We start from the raw sequence: 18,786 nt of genomic DNA on the forward strand, positions 1-18,786 counted from the left end.
TATGCTAAAACACGGTACTTTTAGTTTCATTCTTCTTCTTTCAAATTTTCACCGGCTCAAACTCAATTGTGCCGCCATCTTGTGGTCAAAATCAGAATTAAACTGCATTCAAACGTACAGGAGAGTTAGGCCAAAATAGTTAACTGTACAAAAAAATCGTAAAAATAGCGGAACCACAAACATGAAATTCGCAATGGAGGGCGATACAGCAGACCCAAATAGTTATCTGTTCAAAAAAATCGGAAAAATTGCGGAAGCACAAACCTAAAATCCGCAATGGAGGGCGATTTACTTTATTAGCACCTTTTAGTCTAAGACTTTTTTTTTTTTTACAAATATTTAAAGTCACAAAATATCCCCTCCAAATTCCCATGGCTTTGAATAAAAGATCTAAGAGTTATTTGGAGAAAAAGTATCTTTTCAAGGTTTTTCTCCTTGGTGCAATGTGAGACGACAGTCTTAATTAAAGCTGCCCCCATTGTGCGTGTTCATTGAGTCGTGTTTCCTCCATGGCTTTGTAGGCTATAAGTGCTTGACAATATTACCTCTAATGTGCCCGAGCGTGTAAGATCTCCTAGAGAAAAAAACCCCACGTATGATGCATTTCCATCGAGTTTTGGCCGCAGGGAGCGCCGAGTGCCTGCACGCTCGTCGCTCAGGAGCTCACCGCTGGGAGGATGAAACACTTCCCACGGGGCCCCCTTCCTCCGTGACTTCCTGGCCTCAAAAGCCCGCCATGAGCTCGCACCTCTTCTTTTAGTTTCCCTGAGCTGAGAAATCTAAGAGGAAAGGGGGAGGTAGAGGGAGGGGGGAGGGTGTTGTTGGAGCAACATTATACTGCTGTAAAAGATGCTCGGCCTCCAACCGTCATCTGAAGCAGGTTTTCGGCTCGGGTGCCAGCAGAGTTTCTCGTCAGTAAAACCTCACCTGGCTTGTTTCCATTGCAATATGTCTATTTTTAGATACACAGTGTGTGTCAATGCTATCCAAAATACAGCCAATATGTCCTGCAATGTTTTGGAAAAAACATTCGATCATATTGCAATTCATAAAAACAAATAGTAACTGGACATGACTAAGTAAGCTGCAGTCATTGCTTTTTGCAGAGGATAAAGAATATATTCTTTATGAGATTGTTATTTTGTCTGCGTACATGTCCTGATGCATCATTTGTGTTCAAAAATCGTAAAAACTGGACCCCCCATTTAGATTTTTGTGTCCCGCAGAGATGAAGCAACTTTAAACGTGACCGTCACAAGGCAAGAGGTTTTTTTTTTTTTTTTCCAAGCACACCTGATCTCGTTATTCTGAGAACGACGCTTTGAGTCCGCCATTATTCCGCCGCTCTCACGCCGTAGGTGACGGCCCACCTTTAGCCCGGCTTAGTGGCGTAAGCGGCTCTATTAAATCCAACCCCGTACGAGCGTCTGGTCCGGCCCGGGTCATTGTCTCAGCGAGCTGCCCTTGTATTCTAGAACCTCCTATTGTTTTCTCCTCCTGAACCATTTAAGCAGATCAAAGCGTAGACAAAGCCACGGGGAAGCCCGAGGCACGCGAAAACACGGCAATTATTCGACCCCCTCCGGGTTAAAGACAAATCGAGCAGCCCCGGGGGGTGTCTCCCTGTGGGACATCTCTATTCACAACCAGTCCATGTGCCCCATTTCTTTTTCGTGTCATTTCCCAATTTGGCGTGATTTAAAAGTTCCGCGATAGCAATTTGCCATACGGGAGCATTTACTGAATACATATCTGAATTTGTAGAAGGATTTCAAAAGTAACAAAACTCGGTCGGAAAGATCACAAACAGCTTGTCGGCCCTAGCGTTGTTTGAGCCCACATGCTGGTGAATGATTAGCAGAAATAATGTCCCTGTCACCCTTAATCACATTAAAACGTGGTTAACATTTAATTTTTTCCCCCCCACCCCACTTGATATGCAAGAATTTCCACTTGATTTGCGGCAAAGGCCATTGGAATTCCATTATGAAAAGAATAAAAATTTCAGGCTTCATTTGTTCGGGTTGGGGGTAAAGCCAGAAAGTGCTGAGTCTTTCTATTAACCCAGAGATGATACTCAACGCCGAGCTATAACGACAAGACAGACTATTTGGTGAGAAATATTTTCCTCCAAATAAAACCCTCATTTGGCTCCATCAAGACTTCAGCATTCACAAAGAAAAAGATGTCCCAATATTTGGATTATAATAACACATCAAGCAATTACAGCTAAAGAAACGCTTGTTATACATAAGCACGTCCCCAATTTATGCACTCCACAGGTACAATCGCGCAAATAATTGGAAAGGACATCAATACAAATGGCCGAGTGGCGTACGTCAGACGTCGGCCGAGTCGACGGAAGCACTTTTGGGAGCGCCGTTGACGCCGAGCGTGGCGGCATCTAATTGACAGTGCTTTGTCTGCGCACTTGAGGGAAGGGGGAGTTTCACGTTCCTGCAAGGTGCGTGCCTGCGCCTGTGTCACTCAACGCAAGGACCCAGAAGAACCCCGGCGCTCATTTGCAGCCGACGTTCTCCATCTGGGCTTTTCGCATTATTAAAACGCTCCCTCAACCCGCTACCTTCGTTACACGGCTAACTTGGCTCGGCTCTGTCAGGTTCTTCACCAATTACAGTCGCAGCTACAACGGGTCCATTCAAAGGATGGCAGCCCTTGACTAGTGGAGTGAGAGTGATTTGCCGATCGTTATTCACGGAATGCAAAACACGTGGCAAACAAGTGCGTTGCCGCCAAAAGGGACAAAATACATCCGCTGTTATTTTCAATTGGCTCGGCGGCCATCTTAGGTTTTAATATTCCACCCGCTTTTAATAGCGAAACATTGGTGGATAGCTTTCAAAAGAGCTCTCGACTAAGCGTGTTTGGCAAAACTTTCCGTCAAAGGCAACTTTTCCCGTCATCTCATTTTGATTGCTAATTGTTGTCGGAGCCGCCATTACAGTTATTGGCCTGTTGGCGTCGCCGAGGTGATCGGCCTCTTACCCTGTCTTTGATTCTTCGTCTCTTTAAACAGGAAACTTGGATTACACATAATGACAGGGACACTTTTCCAATCAATCCCGCCTCAGACTTGCGTCAAGCCGCCGTGTGAAAACGGATTTGCGAGCCGCTGTTCTTTCAATCTCGGCCTCCAGTGCTAGTAGCGCTAATCTCATAATTGCCCCACCTCCCCCACCCGTACGCCCCACTGCCCTTATATTGTTCGCACTTAGAATTACCATTAACGCCATCTTTGCTAGGCTATGTCAGGTGTACCGCTGCACTGAAAGACAAAGACGAGAAGCACAAAGGCGGTAAGGGCAGGTGACGAATGAATGGATGTGAAGGACAATGCCGATGATCTCATGAGGTGAGTCATTTCCCCCCCCCCGACTTATTTTAACGGAGCACCAATGGGACACTTTGGGAAGAGCACCGATATCAAATCCAAGTCCAATCTAATCACCATCAACCTTTTCCGTGTTTTGTTTTTTTACCAGGCTGATGAAGTTGGAAGTTCACGACCCCACGCGTCGGTCATCCCCTTTCATTGGCCAGCGGAGTCAAGAGGAGATGCACAAGTTCATCTGGCAGCAAAAGGAGGTTCATTAGTATTCCGTCCCGGCACGTTTTACTATCAAGCGCTTCCTCCACGCATGCCTTTAATTGCATGTGCTGATAGAATAATAAATGGCAGAGTAATTACCATTATAAAGCAAAGGATCCCTCTTCTTACCCAACAACTCAGTCAAAGGGTTTTTCCTCTAAATTAAGTTTTTAACTGTCATCTGTCATCCGTAGGTATAATTATAACTTGGGCATTTTTCGGTTTATTGTTCTTGTGCGCAAAAACCTCCGTGGAGAGAAAAATTATGACGGTAGAATCTTTTTTTTCCACTCCCCCCACTCTCTCGGCACCGGCTTGAATTCTTAAAAAAAAAAAAAAAAAGCTAAATGAGTCTACGAGCTGCTAATTAATCAAAGAACCCACTGGAGGGTTGAATGTGAAACAAAGTGACCCATCATATTCATTTAATGGGTTTATAGTAGAATGAATGGGACCTTGCCGCCGCAGTGTGTCGCCATCAGAAGCCAGAAAGAAACACACAAACAACTGATTGTGATTCAAGTGCGTTTCCGGCCGGCACGGTGGGCAAAACCATCGAGGCACCTCGAGTACTTCTTCACGGCTGGACCTGATGAGGTCCGTGCATGTGCTGTATGCCTAAATGCCCCCCCAGAACAGATTGTAAGGGAGCGCACAAACCAGTGCAGCACGTTCCACCCTGCTGGCAACCTCACTGATATCACACGCTCTCAACTTTGTCATGGTTGTGCTTTAGGCGGTCATTACAGGCCCAGGATAACTTCAATTACTGGTGAGCTGCTGAACAGTGAAAGTGGGGGCCCCCGCATTGATTGAGGAGGGCAACAATTGATTTTGCCCATTACGTCCATGAGAATGTTTCCATCCTGCGCGGATCTGCCTGCCCTCCTCCTGCCGTTGGAGATAAGGAGCCAGCGCATTGTGCCTGCCTAATCTGTGTGACGGAGGATGTCTGTGCCAAAATTGATGTCGCTTTTCATTCCTCTGTTTGGGGGGCCTGGCCGGGGGCACCTCCTCCTTCTGTGTCTCAGTGTACACAGCTCGGCCAGCTGAGAGCTTTGTGTTATGGCATCACAGCGTTCGCTCGCGTCAATACAGATGTTGATTTGGGGGTTTCAAAAAAAAAATTAATAATCTATCTCAGTGCTTTGAATACATGCTATTTTTTTTTTTTTTTGTCCCAATGAAAAGTCAATGGCAGCTTCTGAGTTTAGTAATATCACACGTGGTGTCCCGCAGGGATCAATACTAGGACCAATACTGTTCAGCATTTAATTGTTTGCACTAGGTGAAATTATACGTAAATATAACATTTTTGTTTTCATTCAGACGATACTCAATTGGAAATGACAAATCTGCCGGATTGCTGTAATCTTGTGGCGTGTCTCGCTGAAATGAAACAAAAGAGTCCCGTTGATTTTTAAAGATGAGTAGATGTCTGCAAGTATCACTGTTGTGTTGGTGCGGTTGTTAAGACTACCCAAGTTTTACTATTTGAGGCCGGAGGGGAAGACACCTTCCATTTCTCTGTGATAACATCAGCATGCTCACTCTTTCCACAGCATGACTGATGGCGCCGTTATTTATAGAAAAAAAAAAAAAGCCATGAAACACTTCAAAGGTTGTTGTTGGCGACGTAACAGATTACCACCAGCCAAAATCGCTTCTTGGAGCATTTAGTCAGGTAGGCATCAGTGAGTAACAATATTAAGCCAATCCATCTTGCGCTGTAAAAACTACACTCGCTAACATCATGTTCCCAAGTCTTTTAACATGCATTATTAGGCAGGCTGGAGGTGACCATTATCTTTCAGAGTTGCTTTTAATGAGGGAAATCTGCATCTCTTGAAATGTAGCGTATTTAAAAAAAAAAAAAAATCTCCTTCCACACCGACAAACCTTGATGCTGATTAATAGTAGTTAAGCTCACAAGCACTCTGTCAGTGAGACGGCAAAGAGAATGAATTAGCGCCATTAAATGCGGCATGAAATACGTATGTTGACCCCGGCCTGATTAGATGCTTAATTAAAAACGTTGGACAGTTCCCGAGCACACTGGCAAGGGAGAGCGGGAAGGCTTGACGAGTCGTAGTGATACACTGCCGCCACGTCATTTTGTTTGGCTCGTTCGTCATCGCTGTCCAGCTTGATTTTCCATGCATATAAATTGAACATCAGTCATCCGTCAGCTCTTAAAGAGGACGCGGGGGCGCAAACCATTTTGAAAACTACCAGTGGTGGTTTTTTTGTATGTGAATTATTCGTGGGGGCACCGACCACTCGGGAGGGTTTTACGGTTCTTGCTGATTTTAATGTTGTTGTTTTTTTTCCCCTGGCAAAATAGTACACAGAGACAGCATATAGTCCGTCTGTGAGTTATTGTCAAAGTTTGGAAGTGAAATGAAATTTTAGCTGGATATACCTGTCACTTTGGTTAACCTTAAAAAGCAGGTTTGTTTTCAACAAAAACTAGGCTGTGCTGAAATACTTGTTGTTTTTTTTTATTCTTCTTTGAAATTGACTGGCTCAAAATGTGTGTGCCGCCATCTTGTGGCCGATAATGTAATTACAACAAAGATAAACAAGTGTTTTATGATTATTATTATTATTATTATGAAAATGTGGAGCTAGAGAAAAATATTATTCATTTAGACAAGTTTACATGCATCTCTATTATTGCATTATTATTATTATTATTATTATTATTATTATTATTATTATTATGAAAATGTGGTGCTAGAGAAAAAAAAAATATTCATTTAGACAAGTTTACATGTATCTCTGATAAAAAACAAAAAAAAATTGTCGACCAGTGATTCTACTACTGCATGAAGTTTTGTGCCATCAACTGGTTCTGGTGAAACTCTTCCACTTTCCCCTAATGCGAAACCGGCTCTGAAAACTTCCAACTGTCATGCTCAGTAAATGCGGAGCAGAACTCTCTCTCATTTCTACTTTACTTGAGAGACTCTTAAACTTAATCCAGTCTGCCTTCTTGCATTTTAACACAGTGAGATGTTATTGAATTTGATGTTGAATTACCAAACCCTATCGAGGCCTGCAGCTCTTAGTAAACTGTCCGGGGCCCTCTCTTCGCAACGCCGACTCTTCTTGCCCTCGTGACCAGAGAGCCGAGCGGAGAGCCGCGACGAGACACGATTACTGGGGCAGAAATCAATAGCGGCAAGGAATGGGTAACCACGAGGCGTTTGATAGCAAGGCTGACTTCTTATCGGCCTCCACGCTGCCTTGGCATCGCGCAGCCGAGTAGAATTCTATCCACAAATCAAAAAGAAACATAAAAAAACACCATCAGCTCATCAAACACTATCTTGTTCACACGCTGTAATCCATCTTCCCTAAAACAATGCATCTGTCTTTTTTTTTTTTTTTCTTCCCCTAGCTTGGCTTTGTGACAGAAAGGAACTAAGGCTCCACAGGCTGCAAGAGAAGATCCACAGCGACTCGGTGAAGGGCTTCATTGTGGCGCTAGTAATGAAATTCCAGGATTTTAAAGAGGAAGGCAGCCAGAGCGCTGTCAAGGTGAGCAGCCAGAGATGAGGGGTAAGTCTCGTGTGATCAGTCGAGCTGACAGTCGGCGACTGCAAACTGCTCTTCACCTTTACTCGGGGGAAGAAATTAGTGCGCACGCCGCAGCGCCGTTCCCGTCAAGCCGAGCGTTCCTGGCTCTTAACAGCGCCATTGTGCTCCAGCTGTGCATATCTTTATCACGATATGTGCTTTCTCTGGCTGACGGAAGTTCAGCGCAGGTTTTTTTTTTTTTCTCCCTCTTTGGATCGACAACCACGTGCCGTTTGGCTCCAAATCCCCAAAATCACAGTGGCGCTAGGTAATATGACAATCATGGAAAGCGGCAAGTTAAATCAGGTGTGAAATTCCACAAATAAGCTCTGTTTCAAGGATAAGTAGCAGCTAATGTCGCTTGCATGTCTTGTTTTCACGAGGCTCTTGTCATTTTTTTTCAAAGCGGTATTTTCCAGAGTTGATTTCATTGAATTTTTGCAATTGAGTGATAAAATCAATCAGCTCGGCAACCTGGTGTCATGAAACTGTACTATTAACTATTTTTCAGTTGTGGCTGCTCTACAATAGAAAAAAAAGATAATAATAATAATAATAATAATAATAATAATAATAATAATAATAATAATAATGATATAAAATAAAATGATAATTATATAGTCATATGATATATATACACTCAAGTCATATAAAAAATATAATTTTTTAATTAAAGAAAATTCCATTCAGGAACAGGAATAAACCGCAAAACAATAACAAAATAAAATGAGAGTAACGTAGCGCCACAGCTAATGTAATTCTACTGACGCACAGGGGGAGGGGGGGGGGGGGGTGAGAATACCTTAAAATCATTTAAATCTCCTTATCATTGAAGACTTAAAAAAAAAAAAACTCCTTGATATTTAATGCAGCGGCAGTGTATTGTCCACACTCTCGGTAAGCCCCCAACAAAGAGTGAAACGTGTCCGTCCCAGGGGGGGAGTGCCACCATTGTTGTCCAAGGTGGCGATCTGAGTGTCGGGTCCTCGCGGCGGCGTGCTCTCTCACTGATCCCTCTCTGGGCCTCATAAGAACATTTCTAACGCTGGTCTATTTAATAATGCCAGTTGTGGGAATAGGCCCCCTGAATGGGGCCAGTGTACGGGGGTATCACATTATTAGTAATCATATCTGCTTAAGCCAAGCTTGCTGCTCCAGATGGCTGCTTTCAAGTGCAAATGAACCAGTTAGACGTGTCTGCTTTAATCCATACTCAGGAATCACAAATAGCCATTGATTGATTTTTTTTTTTTTTTCTCCCTCTCCAACCGGTGTTTCTGGTGGTATTGAGCTTGGATTAAATGGTCCCCTGAGCCTTTAAAAGGACATTGATTCTTCTAATTAATTGCACGCTGTTCACGAGGCGAATGCATAAACTTGTCCATATTAGCACTTCAAGTCAATTATTTTGAGTTTGCAGGGGGAAGGGGAACAAATACTTACTGTATACAAAAGAAAATGTTCCGGTTCCTTCAGAAGTTTGGTGGCGCCACAATCAAAGTCTTATTAACATTTTGCGCTCGTGCACATCAGAGTCGAATGAGGATTATTCTCTCAGTGGGAATTCAGGCTCCTCTCCAACCAAACATGGAAGCAAGTGTGTGTGCGCAATTGAGGAGACTAGAGAAGAAGACGTCAAAAGTTATTCAAAGAAATAAAAGCCACCGGAAGCTAGTCTTGCACGATTACTTTCAATTATTGCAACAAGCGGAAGATTTAATGTGACGATTAATAAATAGCTGTACATATCAATCTATATTTTTGTCCACCTCTAACCATTTTTTTTCCCTCATCTTATTGCAGGCAGACAACTGTTGAAGATGATGACATCATCCTTTTTCAAATTCACTTTGCAGAGGCCGGGGCTGACAAACGCCACTCACTGGCTTTCTCCTTTCCGTCCGGTAAGATCAATTCCCTCTCTGTGCCGAGGCGCGGGTTGGCTAAACTCTGACAGCTTTGCTATTTAAGATGGGGATCAGCCCCCTACTCCAAATTGTAAGGAGCATATTACTCTCCAGATACTTCATTAATCTCCATCACGGCTGCTGGCGCTGTCACAGCTGACAGTGGCGACAATGCCACCTGCTTCTCTCCCCACTTGTGCAGATAATGCATGTTTTTACAGTAGGCCAAATGTCTACACTCAATAAAACATTTGACAAAACCAAACCTGTGTGTGTTTTGGGATGTCTGTATCGAGTGGGGAAGCGGCATGGTGGCCGTGATAGCGCCTCTGCCCACCGCTGATTAGAGAATTAAAAAGACACAGCTGACATTGACTGCAGCACAGAGGGGACTATTGTCATTAAATTTGTTGAGGGAGGATGATTTTAGGCAAGGGGGGGGGGGGGTGAAACCAGAATATGGTTTGTTTCAGCCAAGAAAGTGGTTATTTTTAACTGTCAGTGGTTAAGTGATGGAGGTGACCTTTTGGAATTGTCTTGTTCAGTCGCTCAGCTATGATTGATGAATTACAGTCGGAGAGAAGAGCATCATTTGTAACATCTTTGTTCACAAAGCTTTCTCTTCCAAACTCGCTTTAAGTTGTAATAAAACCCCTCACCACTAGATGGCACTCTCACGTGTTTATATCCGTTCGAAAAGAACACGTTAATAGAAACTTTCGACTTATACAAGAAAGTGAACTGTAAATGTATTCATATTTAATGTCAGACATTTTTCCCCAAAGTACATTTGCATTTCAAATGTCAAAAATGAAATAAACAACAAAATAAATGCACATTTAGAGTCCTCCGTAAAGAAAAATGTTTTTCTAAATCCACTTTCATAACCTGTATAATAATTCTATATTTTATAATATTCTGAATAGATACAAAACATTCAGACCAGCCAGAAGTACAACCAGAAAATGATTCATGTTGAAGTACTATTTTTTTTTTTTTTCCTTTCCTTCCCCAATACTTTGTGTGTAAGTGTTTGTGAAGCGTTTATGTTGATGGAATTGGACGGCCACATCCAAAGTAAGATTGCATTCTCGGCGGGAGTCCGCACAAAGAGCACTAGATCAGCGGCGCTTTGCCGGATCTCTTGTAAACCATTAAAGCTGTGGAGAACAAAATGCCCTTTTGGAATGGCAAGGGAAAAAAAAAAAGATTGAATCAAATGGTAATTTTTCCAAAAATACTATTGCATATCGAGATTTCAGGCGAGGATGCTTTAGATGTTGCAGTGCATCTTTGGAACACTACCAAGCGTCGTATTTGTCATGAAAATAAGCGGGATTATAGTCATCGTAGTTCGAGATCAGTGCTAAAATATAGGTTGCCGTTTACTGCGCTGAGATGCTGTGAAAGACGACTTACGAATAGCATTAGACTCGGCTTTGTTCGCCAGCTTTATTATTTCAAGCATTTCAGAACCTCGGGAGGTTTTTGAAAGAAAACTGTCGCCAAGAATGTACACGAGATTCCATACATCAACGTGTTGTTTTTATAATTGAAACCATGCAACAAGACCACAATGGAGACAAAAGTGATGATGATTGATGATGGCGTTGGACCACATGGAATGGGGATTCCTGCGTTGTTGTCTTGATGATGCGCAAGTTGTTCATATGTGGTCTGGTTTGTTTTGTTATTCATCCAATGACATAATTCTTTCAGGAGACGGAATGATGGTGTTTAGTGTGACGATGCAGATGTTACTAAGACCTAAATAATGTCTTATTCCGGATGAACATCCTTCTGCAAATGTTTTGACGTTTAGATGTTAAGTTTGTTTTCAAATTATGACAATAGAAGAAGCCCTTTTTTTTTTTTTTACTTGGGCTATATTTCATGTCCCCGAGGCCTTACGATGACCTTTTTTTTTTTTTACATTGGGCTTTAGGAAGTTTGCTGAAACTATGGTGGAATTTCCACATCCGCTTAGGAACAGATGTTTGAAAAGATTTGGATTGATTTGGACTGATTCAGAACCGATCAATAGCATTCAAGTCAAACATTTTTAGAAAAGTTTTAAAACAGCAAAGTGACCTTTTCAGTTTTCTTGAAGATCAAGATGATAAAATTGAACGCCAATAGTTTGACCCCATTTTCATCAAATCATTTGAATAAATCAAGAGTTCCAGAGTACCAACATAATGGTATGATTTACTTTTATGAACAGTGAAGATAGACGCCGCCTAAAGGGGTAAACGCTTATAAAACATAAAAGCAAAACTGTGACAAGTTCTCCCCCCGTAGATATGAAGTGTCAGCACCATCAATCAAGCGGTGCCACTCTGGCCCGACAAACCGCCGTGCCATCAAACCCAAAAGACCACAAAGTGGAAAGCTCCCTTTTAAGAAAAAACACATAAAAGGGAGAAAATTGACCACAGAGTGCTTTGGTAAATAACACACTGAAGATCTTTAAACAAAGAGCCATTATGAAAAATAAATATTAATGTTTGTGTAATTCAATAGCAGTGTACTTTTTTAATGTTATTTATTAGGGGTGGCAGTGAAATGGATGCCATGTTGTCATTATTGCCATTGTTCTCGAACAAACATTGGATTTGGTTTTTTTTCGTACTTGATGTCGACTGTTGTCAGTTATAAAGATATTTACTCGACTCTGCTTGAGGGCGACAAAATTTTGGTCCGATCACAGTTCAATTGTTTGTTTTTTCTATTTAGCACATTGTGCTAAGGCTACATACAGATTTTTCATCTTGTGTGTTTTCCCCAATGGCTCCTCTCGCTCATTGGCTATTCCATCCATGTCTCCACGCTGCACCAATTTCATGTGTTTCGCTCAAGTTCCATTTACAGTGTCCCTCATGGTGCCTCCAGCAGGACACTTTCTCTCTGTGGGGTCACTCGTGACCTGTGACAACAATTGTTAATATGTTGATGTGGAACACTATGGCTTCAGGTACTGGAGCGCCCTTGTATATCTCAACAACAGCAATAAAATGTCTTCAATTAGAAGAAAAGAAAAAAAAACTGCGAAATATGTCAGTCTAATATTTGCCATCGGGATTTTGCATTCGGACAGATTTTAGGATATCAGATTGGTGTCTTTAACTTTGAAATACGGTACTTGCAAATTGTTTATACCTTTCCAAAGTCTCCTGGAGTAAGACAGATATCGCTGAAAAGGTTTTTTTTTTTTTGTTTTTTTTTTTCTCTAATGCTGTTGCCAATGGTCTGTGTTTACCTGACACTTGGATTGACAGTGAAGTGATTGGAAATATCCACCATTCACTGCTGTGAGCTCCTGAGTGCACAGAAAGTGCTTTTGTACTCTGGCTGTAATGGGCCAAGTTTGAATTGAAGGTTGAGAGAAATAGCCTCACTGCGGCAGTGCACTTGGAGGAACTGACACACGCACACACAGAAAATTCCGAAGTGGGCTCCTGATAGCATCACAGGCAGGCAACAATAACATGCACACGCTCATTCCATTGGATTCTCACAATCTTATGTGCACAAGGGATATGGAAGTCATTCAACATCAAGTTTATTTTTTCAGGACTATGTTTGTTTATGCATGCATTTGACATTTAAATGATGAATGTCCAAATGGGTGCACAAATGATATCGCTGTTTATCCTTTACTCACACGTTATTGCTGGGAAGCAGCGGTGATCTTTTTTTTTTAAAATAAATGCGTTTCAGATAACAGATAAATATCAATACACTCTATTGCTAAAGATCAATAACTGCTAGAATATTCCTTGGAAATCACAATGTCCAATCATTGTTTAGATATTTGACAGCCATGATTCCCAATGAGTGTGCGACCATCAGGTGCATTGCAGTTGATGATCCAAAAGATGATTTAATACAAATAACCTATTCTTACTATCTATGCCGGCGACGTACTGTGACAAGCGAAATAACAAAATTCTCTCCCACTAGGTGGCGGTATATTAGTATCCACTTATGTGTGATATTTAATTGTTGATGTTCGGTGAGATTTTTTTTTTTTTTAGGATATTGCCGTATTGTACCATATGTACTTTGCTCAATAAAGGCTGGGAACCAATACATTAAATATTTGTGTTGGAATGTGCTTGTTTCAACTTTCCCGAGAGTTGGCAAACATGAGATGCTGCTTTCCCCATTTATAACTTTAAATATAACTTCTGAATGTCTCTCTTTTGTTTTTTTAATAGCGTGCACTCACTCACGAGCGAAATACCAATAACCATCATCGTACTGTAAAAATGACAAAATGCAGAAGAGGAAAATCATAAATATTCTGCCATAGAATGATTGGTATGGTAACTAGCGAATCAGCGTGCGACGCTTGAAAGTATCAACCAATCAAATGCAGTATACGTAAAGCAAGGCGGAACTTAATACGTATGACGCCATCACTCCAGTCAACTGTGCAGGCCCCACCCTTTGTGTTGCTTACCGCCAGTCAATCAAAATAGAAACAAATCTTGACAGTTATCACCTATTTCTACGCGGCCGCCGTCAATAACTAACTACCGGTCATGTCGGGTTGGTTGTAGCTGCAAAAACTCTCCGTTTAACGGCAAGTCACGCCATGACTGGTATGTAATTTCTCATCCAATTCCTCACCCACGTAATGCTAACAAGCTAACAGGCATCCTTTGGCTAAATTAGCTTGCTAGTAGGATAGCATGGATACGGCTAATCAGCGACTAAGTTAGCCGCTAAGGCTTTGCTTGTAACTAACTGGTTTCAGACGCAAACGAATTTCCTCCGCACCATTTGCGAACTTTAGTCATCGCGTCCAAGCTGAATATTGTCAAGTGCTAGGCCCTTCGTTTGAGCGATGAGCTTTGTTTAGCTCCCGTTAGCTGAAATCGAACTAGTATGTTGTCCTTCACAGCGCCAGAACAACCCATGAAAGCAGACGAAATGGCTGCTTTGGACGTCAACAGCAACCAGAGCAACTTTTTGCAACATGAAGACGGCACGGGCAATCAGGTGAGAGATCCTTCCGGTATTTTCGCACGACATCTGTATAGTTTAGCGGCTCTGGGTTGGAAAGTTGGAGGGGTTTTTTGAACCCCTCAGACAACGCATCCTCTCAGGCGGTGCTAAAATCCCGCCTTCTTTCTCGCCTCCGGGTGACCGCCTGAAAATCTCCACCAGATGCAAACGTTACGCGAACGGTGTCTGAGGGGCTCAACGGAAGCATTTTATTTCCGAGCTACCCCTCAAAAATTCACTTGTGTCACACGTCACTTTTGTCTATTTGGCCCACACTAATGGCCACTCAATTTCTCCCCCTTAAACTTGCACACGGTGGGTTAGGACATTGAGTCGTCGTCCCTCGACCTGCTCGCGACCACCTGCACTAAGGTTGGCTCACCGGCATCAGAGGTGGACAGAGGTGCTGCCGCTGGTGTGGTAAGTCGGCCACCTCTGGTTAAGATGTTAGATTGAGAAGCATCAGATCATGCCAATTCCATCATAAGGCAGTTTTCCACCACAGGAACCAGCTCAACGGACAAGACAACCTAAATCTGCTCATTTGAAAAATCGTGCATAAAAGGCCATCATTCGCAAACGACGCGCAAATCATTTAGGTGCCTGTGAGATTTTGCACGGATTTGCAATGTGTGTAATATCCACCTTTGTTTTCTCGTAGGCTACAGATCAGACGTCTGCACAGCTTACAGTGTCTGATAAATGGGAGGTGTTAGCCCCCACCACGGCTGCAAAGGATGACTCCGGGATACTCCAGATCCAAGGCCAAGGAATATTAACGTCAAGCGGACAGTACGTTCTTCCTCTCCAGAGTTTGCAGAGTCCGCCGATTTTCGTGTCGTCTGGAAGCGACACTGCCTCTGCCAATTCAGTGCCTAACATTCAGTACCAAGTCATCCCTCAGATTCAGACTACAGACGGACAGCTGAGCTTCACCACCACAGGGTTGGAGGGAGCAAATTTGAGTCAGGATGCAGCGGGACAGATTCAGATCTTGCACGACGGTAGTCAAGGTCTGTGTGTGACGTCTGCTGCGAGCATCCTTACCAACAACCAGAGCCTCGTATCACAGACTGGGACTATGCAGCACATCCAGGGGATTTCTATCGGCAGCTCCGCGTTCAACAACCAGGCTCAGGTTGTTACAAATGTGCCTGTGGGTTTGCCGGGGAACATCACTTTTGTTCCGATCAACAGCATAGACTTGGAGGCGCTAGGCCTGTCCGGGGCCCAGACTATCGCCACGGGCGTCACCGCCGACGGCCAGCTAATCATGGCCGATCAACCGGGTAGCGGCTCCGAGAGTCAAGAGAAGACCGGCGACGGCCTCTCGCAGACATTATCGGCCAACGAGGTCAATGCTGAGCTTTACGTGCCCACGTCTTCCTCCCAGCTGCACAATCCCACCGGCGAAGCCAGCCTCCTGACCCAGGACGCCTCATTGCCGTCCGTGGCAACGCAACGGTCCGACTCCAACGCCGGCCTCCAGCAGGGCTTCATCCAACAGACTCCAGAGCCAGACATCCAGGCGACGTCCGCTCCGCCCGTCGTCCAGCTGCAGCAGGTGCCCCTGCAGACCGCCAACGGGCAGGTGGTCCAATCGGTGGCTGCGGGCGGCCAGGGTGTGCAAAACCTTCAGCTGATCAACCCCGGGACCTTCATCATCCAAGCCCAGACGGTGACCCCGTCAGGCCAGATCCAGTGGCAGACTTTCCAGGTGCAAGGTGTGCAGAACCTGCAAAACCTTCAACTTCCCACCACTGGCTCTCAGCAGATCACTCTGGCTCCGGTCCAGACCCTCTCACTGGGGTCCAATCCGGTCAGCGTCAACACTGGACAGATGCCCAACATACAAACAGTGACAGTCAACTCAGTGGTGCAACAGCAAGGAAATGCAGACATGCCAAGAGGTACACTCTTCACCCCATACGATAATTGTACATGTGAAAAGAGCGACGAAGTCTGCTCGTTGTGTAGCTAATTAAATACATGCACAATAAACACAAATTTAGTAGGGATTGAGGGATTATTGGCCGGGCCGATTATCGACGCCAAGGAATTTTGATGAATACCTTTCTTTAAAAAAGCATTGTGGAACTTACTGTTTTCTGGAGCTTCCTGAATTTTGTTAGAAATTTTAAACACCAGTGTCAATAGTCTAGGATAATATGTTTAAAGGTATTTATAAGTTGGAGTTGTTGTTGTTTTTTCACGTTTACTGAAAATGAGTTATCGTCAAATATATTATCGGCCTCCTTGATTACTAATAATTGGTCTTACATCTGCCCTGCAAAAAACAAATCGTTCAAAGTCAACATTCTGGGAGTGATGTCATCATTCTTACCTTCACATAGCACACAGCCTGAATGCAACTGTGGCTTTTCTACACTCTCCAGACATCCGGATAAAGGAGGAGCCGGATTCAGCGGAGTGGCAGCTGAGCTCCGAATCCACCCTAAACACCAGCGATCTGTCCCACCTTCAGGTCAGGCTAGTGGAGGACGAGGAGTATATTGGCCTGGGAGGCAAGAGGCTACGTCGGGTGGCGTGCACTTGTCCTAACTGTAAAGAATCTGGCGGGAGGTGAGGATTTGACTTCCAAAACAAACTCTTTTTGTAAACTAAACGTCCCGGGATGCTCATTGCGCTGGGTTGCGTTCCTCAGGGGATCCGGCATGGGGAAGAAGAAGCAGCACATCTGCCACATCACGGGCTGCGGCAAAGTCTACGGAAAGACGTCGCACCTGCGAGCACACTTGCGTTGGCATTCCGGAGAGCGACCTTTTGTCTGCACTTGGATGTACTGCGGGAAAAGGTTCACGCGCAGCGACGAGCTGCAGAGACATCGGAGAACGCACACAGGTGCCACACCCACTCGCAAAAAAATATATATATTCAAACAGGGGTGTGTAGACTTTTTATCACCACTGAACGTGAAACTTTATTTATTGTTTTGGCAGGCGAGAAGAAGTTCGTGTGCCCCGAATGTTCCAAGCGCTTCATGAGGAGCGACCACCTGGCCAAGCACATCAAAACCCACCAGAACAAAAAAGGCGTGAACTCCGGCAGCTCCATGGTGACATCGCTGGAGTCGGCGGGCTCCTCGGACAGCCTCATCACCACGCCGGGCGGGACCACGCTCATCCTCACCAACATCCAGCAGGGCTCCAACAACGCCCAGGACATCCTGGCCAACGCCGAGATCCCCCTGCAACTCGTCACCACCTTAGCGGCCAGCGAAGTCATGGAGTGATTTGACGCCACGCTTGCACAAACTCACGCGGCGGGGCGCCATCCTCGTATACTCCTTTCCGTTTTTTTGTTTTTTTTAAATTCCAGCTTAGAAGAAAAAAAAATAAATGAAATAATGATCTATATTTTACCATTTTAAAAGAGAAAGTCCGCTCTGCTGTGAAGTGGAGGTAAGAATAGAAGAAGACATTGCAGTAATTAACACAAGGAAATGCCTTATTTTGTACGACGTAGTGTAGTTGCAGGTATAGGGTGCCCTCAATCAACTTTGTCAATCATATTTTTCCACCTTTTCTGATCGTCACCTTATGTCCTTCTTTGCCTCACCCCCAAGTCAAATGTATCCCAAATTACTGTCTTTGATGCAAATGTATTTAAATTGCGCCCCCCCCCCCCCCTGTCTTTTGAGAAGATGCATTTTCCTGACAGCTTCCGGTTAAGCAATTCTCACTGCAGTTTCTTTGGGTGGAAACAACAATTTTTCTAATTTAATTTCAGAAGGACCAACATTTCAATAGATCACTCAATATTTTGGAGCAGATATGTCTGTTGGCAGCGTAAATGCGTTTTGTAAAGAACGAGCTCTTTTTTTTTTTAAGCCATCTTTGGTGAGAGTTGCCAAATTTGCCTCAGGGTGAGTTTTAACCGCATCGTAACACAAGTGTAGATTGAAAATGTCCCCTGTAACGTCTCGATTTTGGAGACAAATCCTTTCAGATGGACCAAAAGCTCAGAAGAATAACAGCATCGCGCTCATTGCGTTATTAGTCAGGTCACATCTTTTTTTCCCCCCCCCCCCCCCCCCATTTGATGATGCTTGCTTCTTTTATTGAATCATCTCAGCTGTGCAATTCACAATCAGTCCAATTTAAGTGTAAATGTCATTTTGAAGGTGGTACTTTGAATTTTGAACAGCACTGTCTTCATCATGAACTATTGTCTGCATCCGTGTCAGCAAATCTCTATTTGTATAGATTTTTTTATAAGAAATATGTTGCATTCCCATGGTCAACGTTCTTATTTCTGCCCCCGACTCGAAAGAAATAGGTAAAATTAGTTATATAACTTTTTATATATATATAAAAATATACATTGTCCTCTTCAGCTGACACACAGCTCGTTGTGTACTAAGATTTGCAGTTTTTACTTGTTTAGAACTGTACAAAAAAACTGTCTATAATGTCATTATAAACATTTCTGTTACACTCAAATCTCAACAGAAAGCTTTTTGTGTGTGTGTGTGTTTCCAAATTTGAAGCAACTTCACTTGCAACCGTACATTATTTTCCCTTCTTGGAGTATTCATTGCAAACTTTGTAGCCTCCTTTTCCGACTGTGTGTTCCAGCAGATGTCACTGCAGCCAAGGGTGCAACCGAGGCCTGCTTGACCTTTTGACCTTCCTTTCGCTGGGTTGCAAAAGT

The 18,786-nt window shown here is 43.6% G+C and overlaps 1 protein-coding gene and 1 long non-coding RNA gene across 3 annotated transcripts; both read left to right on the top strand.

Moving 5' to 3' along the window:
* The first annotated feature begins 858 nt into the window (after positions 1-858).
* Positions 859-11,010, top strand: LOC147051155 (uncharacterized). Its single transcript, XR_015067322.1, has 4 exons — positions 859-3,373; positions 3,504-3,606; positions 7,014-7,153; positions 8,996-11,010. It is a non-coding gene; the product is annotated as an uncharacterized LOC147051155 (long non-coding RNA).
* A 2,506-nt stretch (positions 11,011-13,516) lies between these two features.
* On the top strand, positions 13,517-18,563 carry sp3a (sp3a transcription factor). 2 transcript variants are annotated; one of them, XM_085920985.1, is made up of 7 exons: positions 13,517-13,706; positions 14,009-14,106; positions 14,437-14,532; positions 14,774-16,022; positions 16,509-16,695; positions 16,778-16,974; positions 17,073-18,563. In XM_085920985.1, exons 1-7 carry the CDS (start codon positions 13,700-13,702, stop codon positions 17,363-17,365), a joined length of 2,127 nt encoding a protein of 708 aa, XP_085777111.1. In that variant the 5' UTR covers positions 13,517-13,699; the 3' UTR covers positions 17,366-18,563. The 2 variants fall into 2 exon arrangements, with proteins under 2 accessions (XP_085777111.1, XP_085777113.1); XM_085920987.1 differs by lacking the exon at positions 14,437-14,532.
* Positions 18,564-18,786: the final 223 nt, after the last annotated feature.

Source organism: Syngnathus leptorhynchus, chromosome 9 (assembly GCF_054491065.1).
Source record: "Syngnathus leptorhynchus isolate UIUO chromosome 9, UIUO_Slep, whole genome shotgun sequence".
Taxonomy (NCBI): Eukaryota; Metazoa; Chordata; class Actinopteri; order Syngnathiformes; family Syngnathidae; genus Syngnathus; species Syngnathus leptorhynchus.

Excerpts from the sequence above, each read along its gene's own strand:
- sp3a (XM_085920985.1), top strand. Across the intron at positions 14,533-14,773 it reads GAGGTGCTGCCGCTGGTGTG|GCTACAGATCAGACGTCTGC; the intron begins GTAAGTCGGCCA and ends GTTTTCTCGTAG. Across the intron at positions 16,696-16,777 it reads TGTAAAGAATCTGGCGGGAG|GGGATCCGGCATGGGGAAGA; the intron begins GTGAGGATTTGA and ends TGCGTTCCTCAG.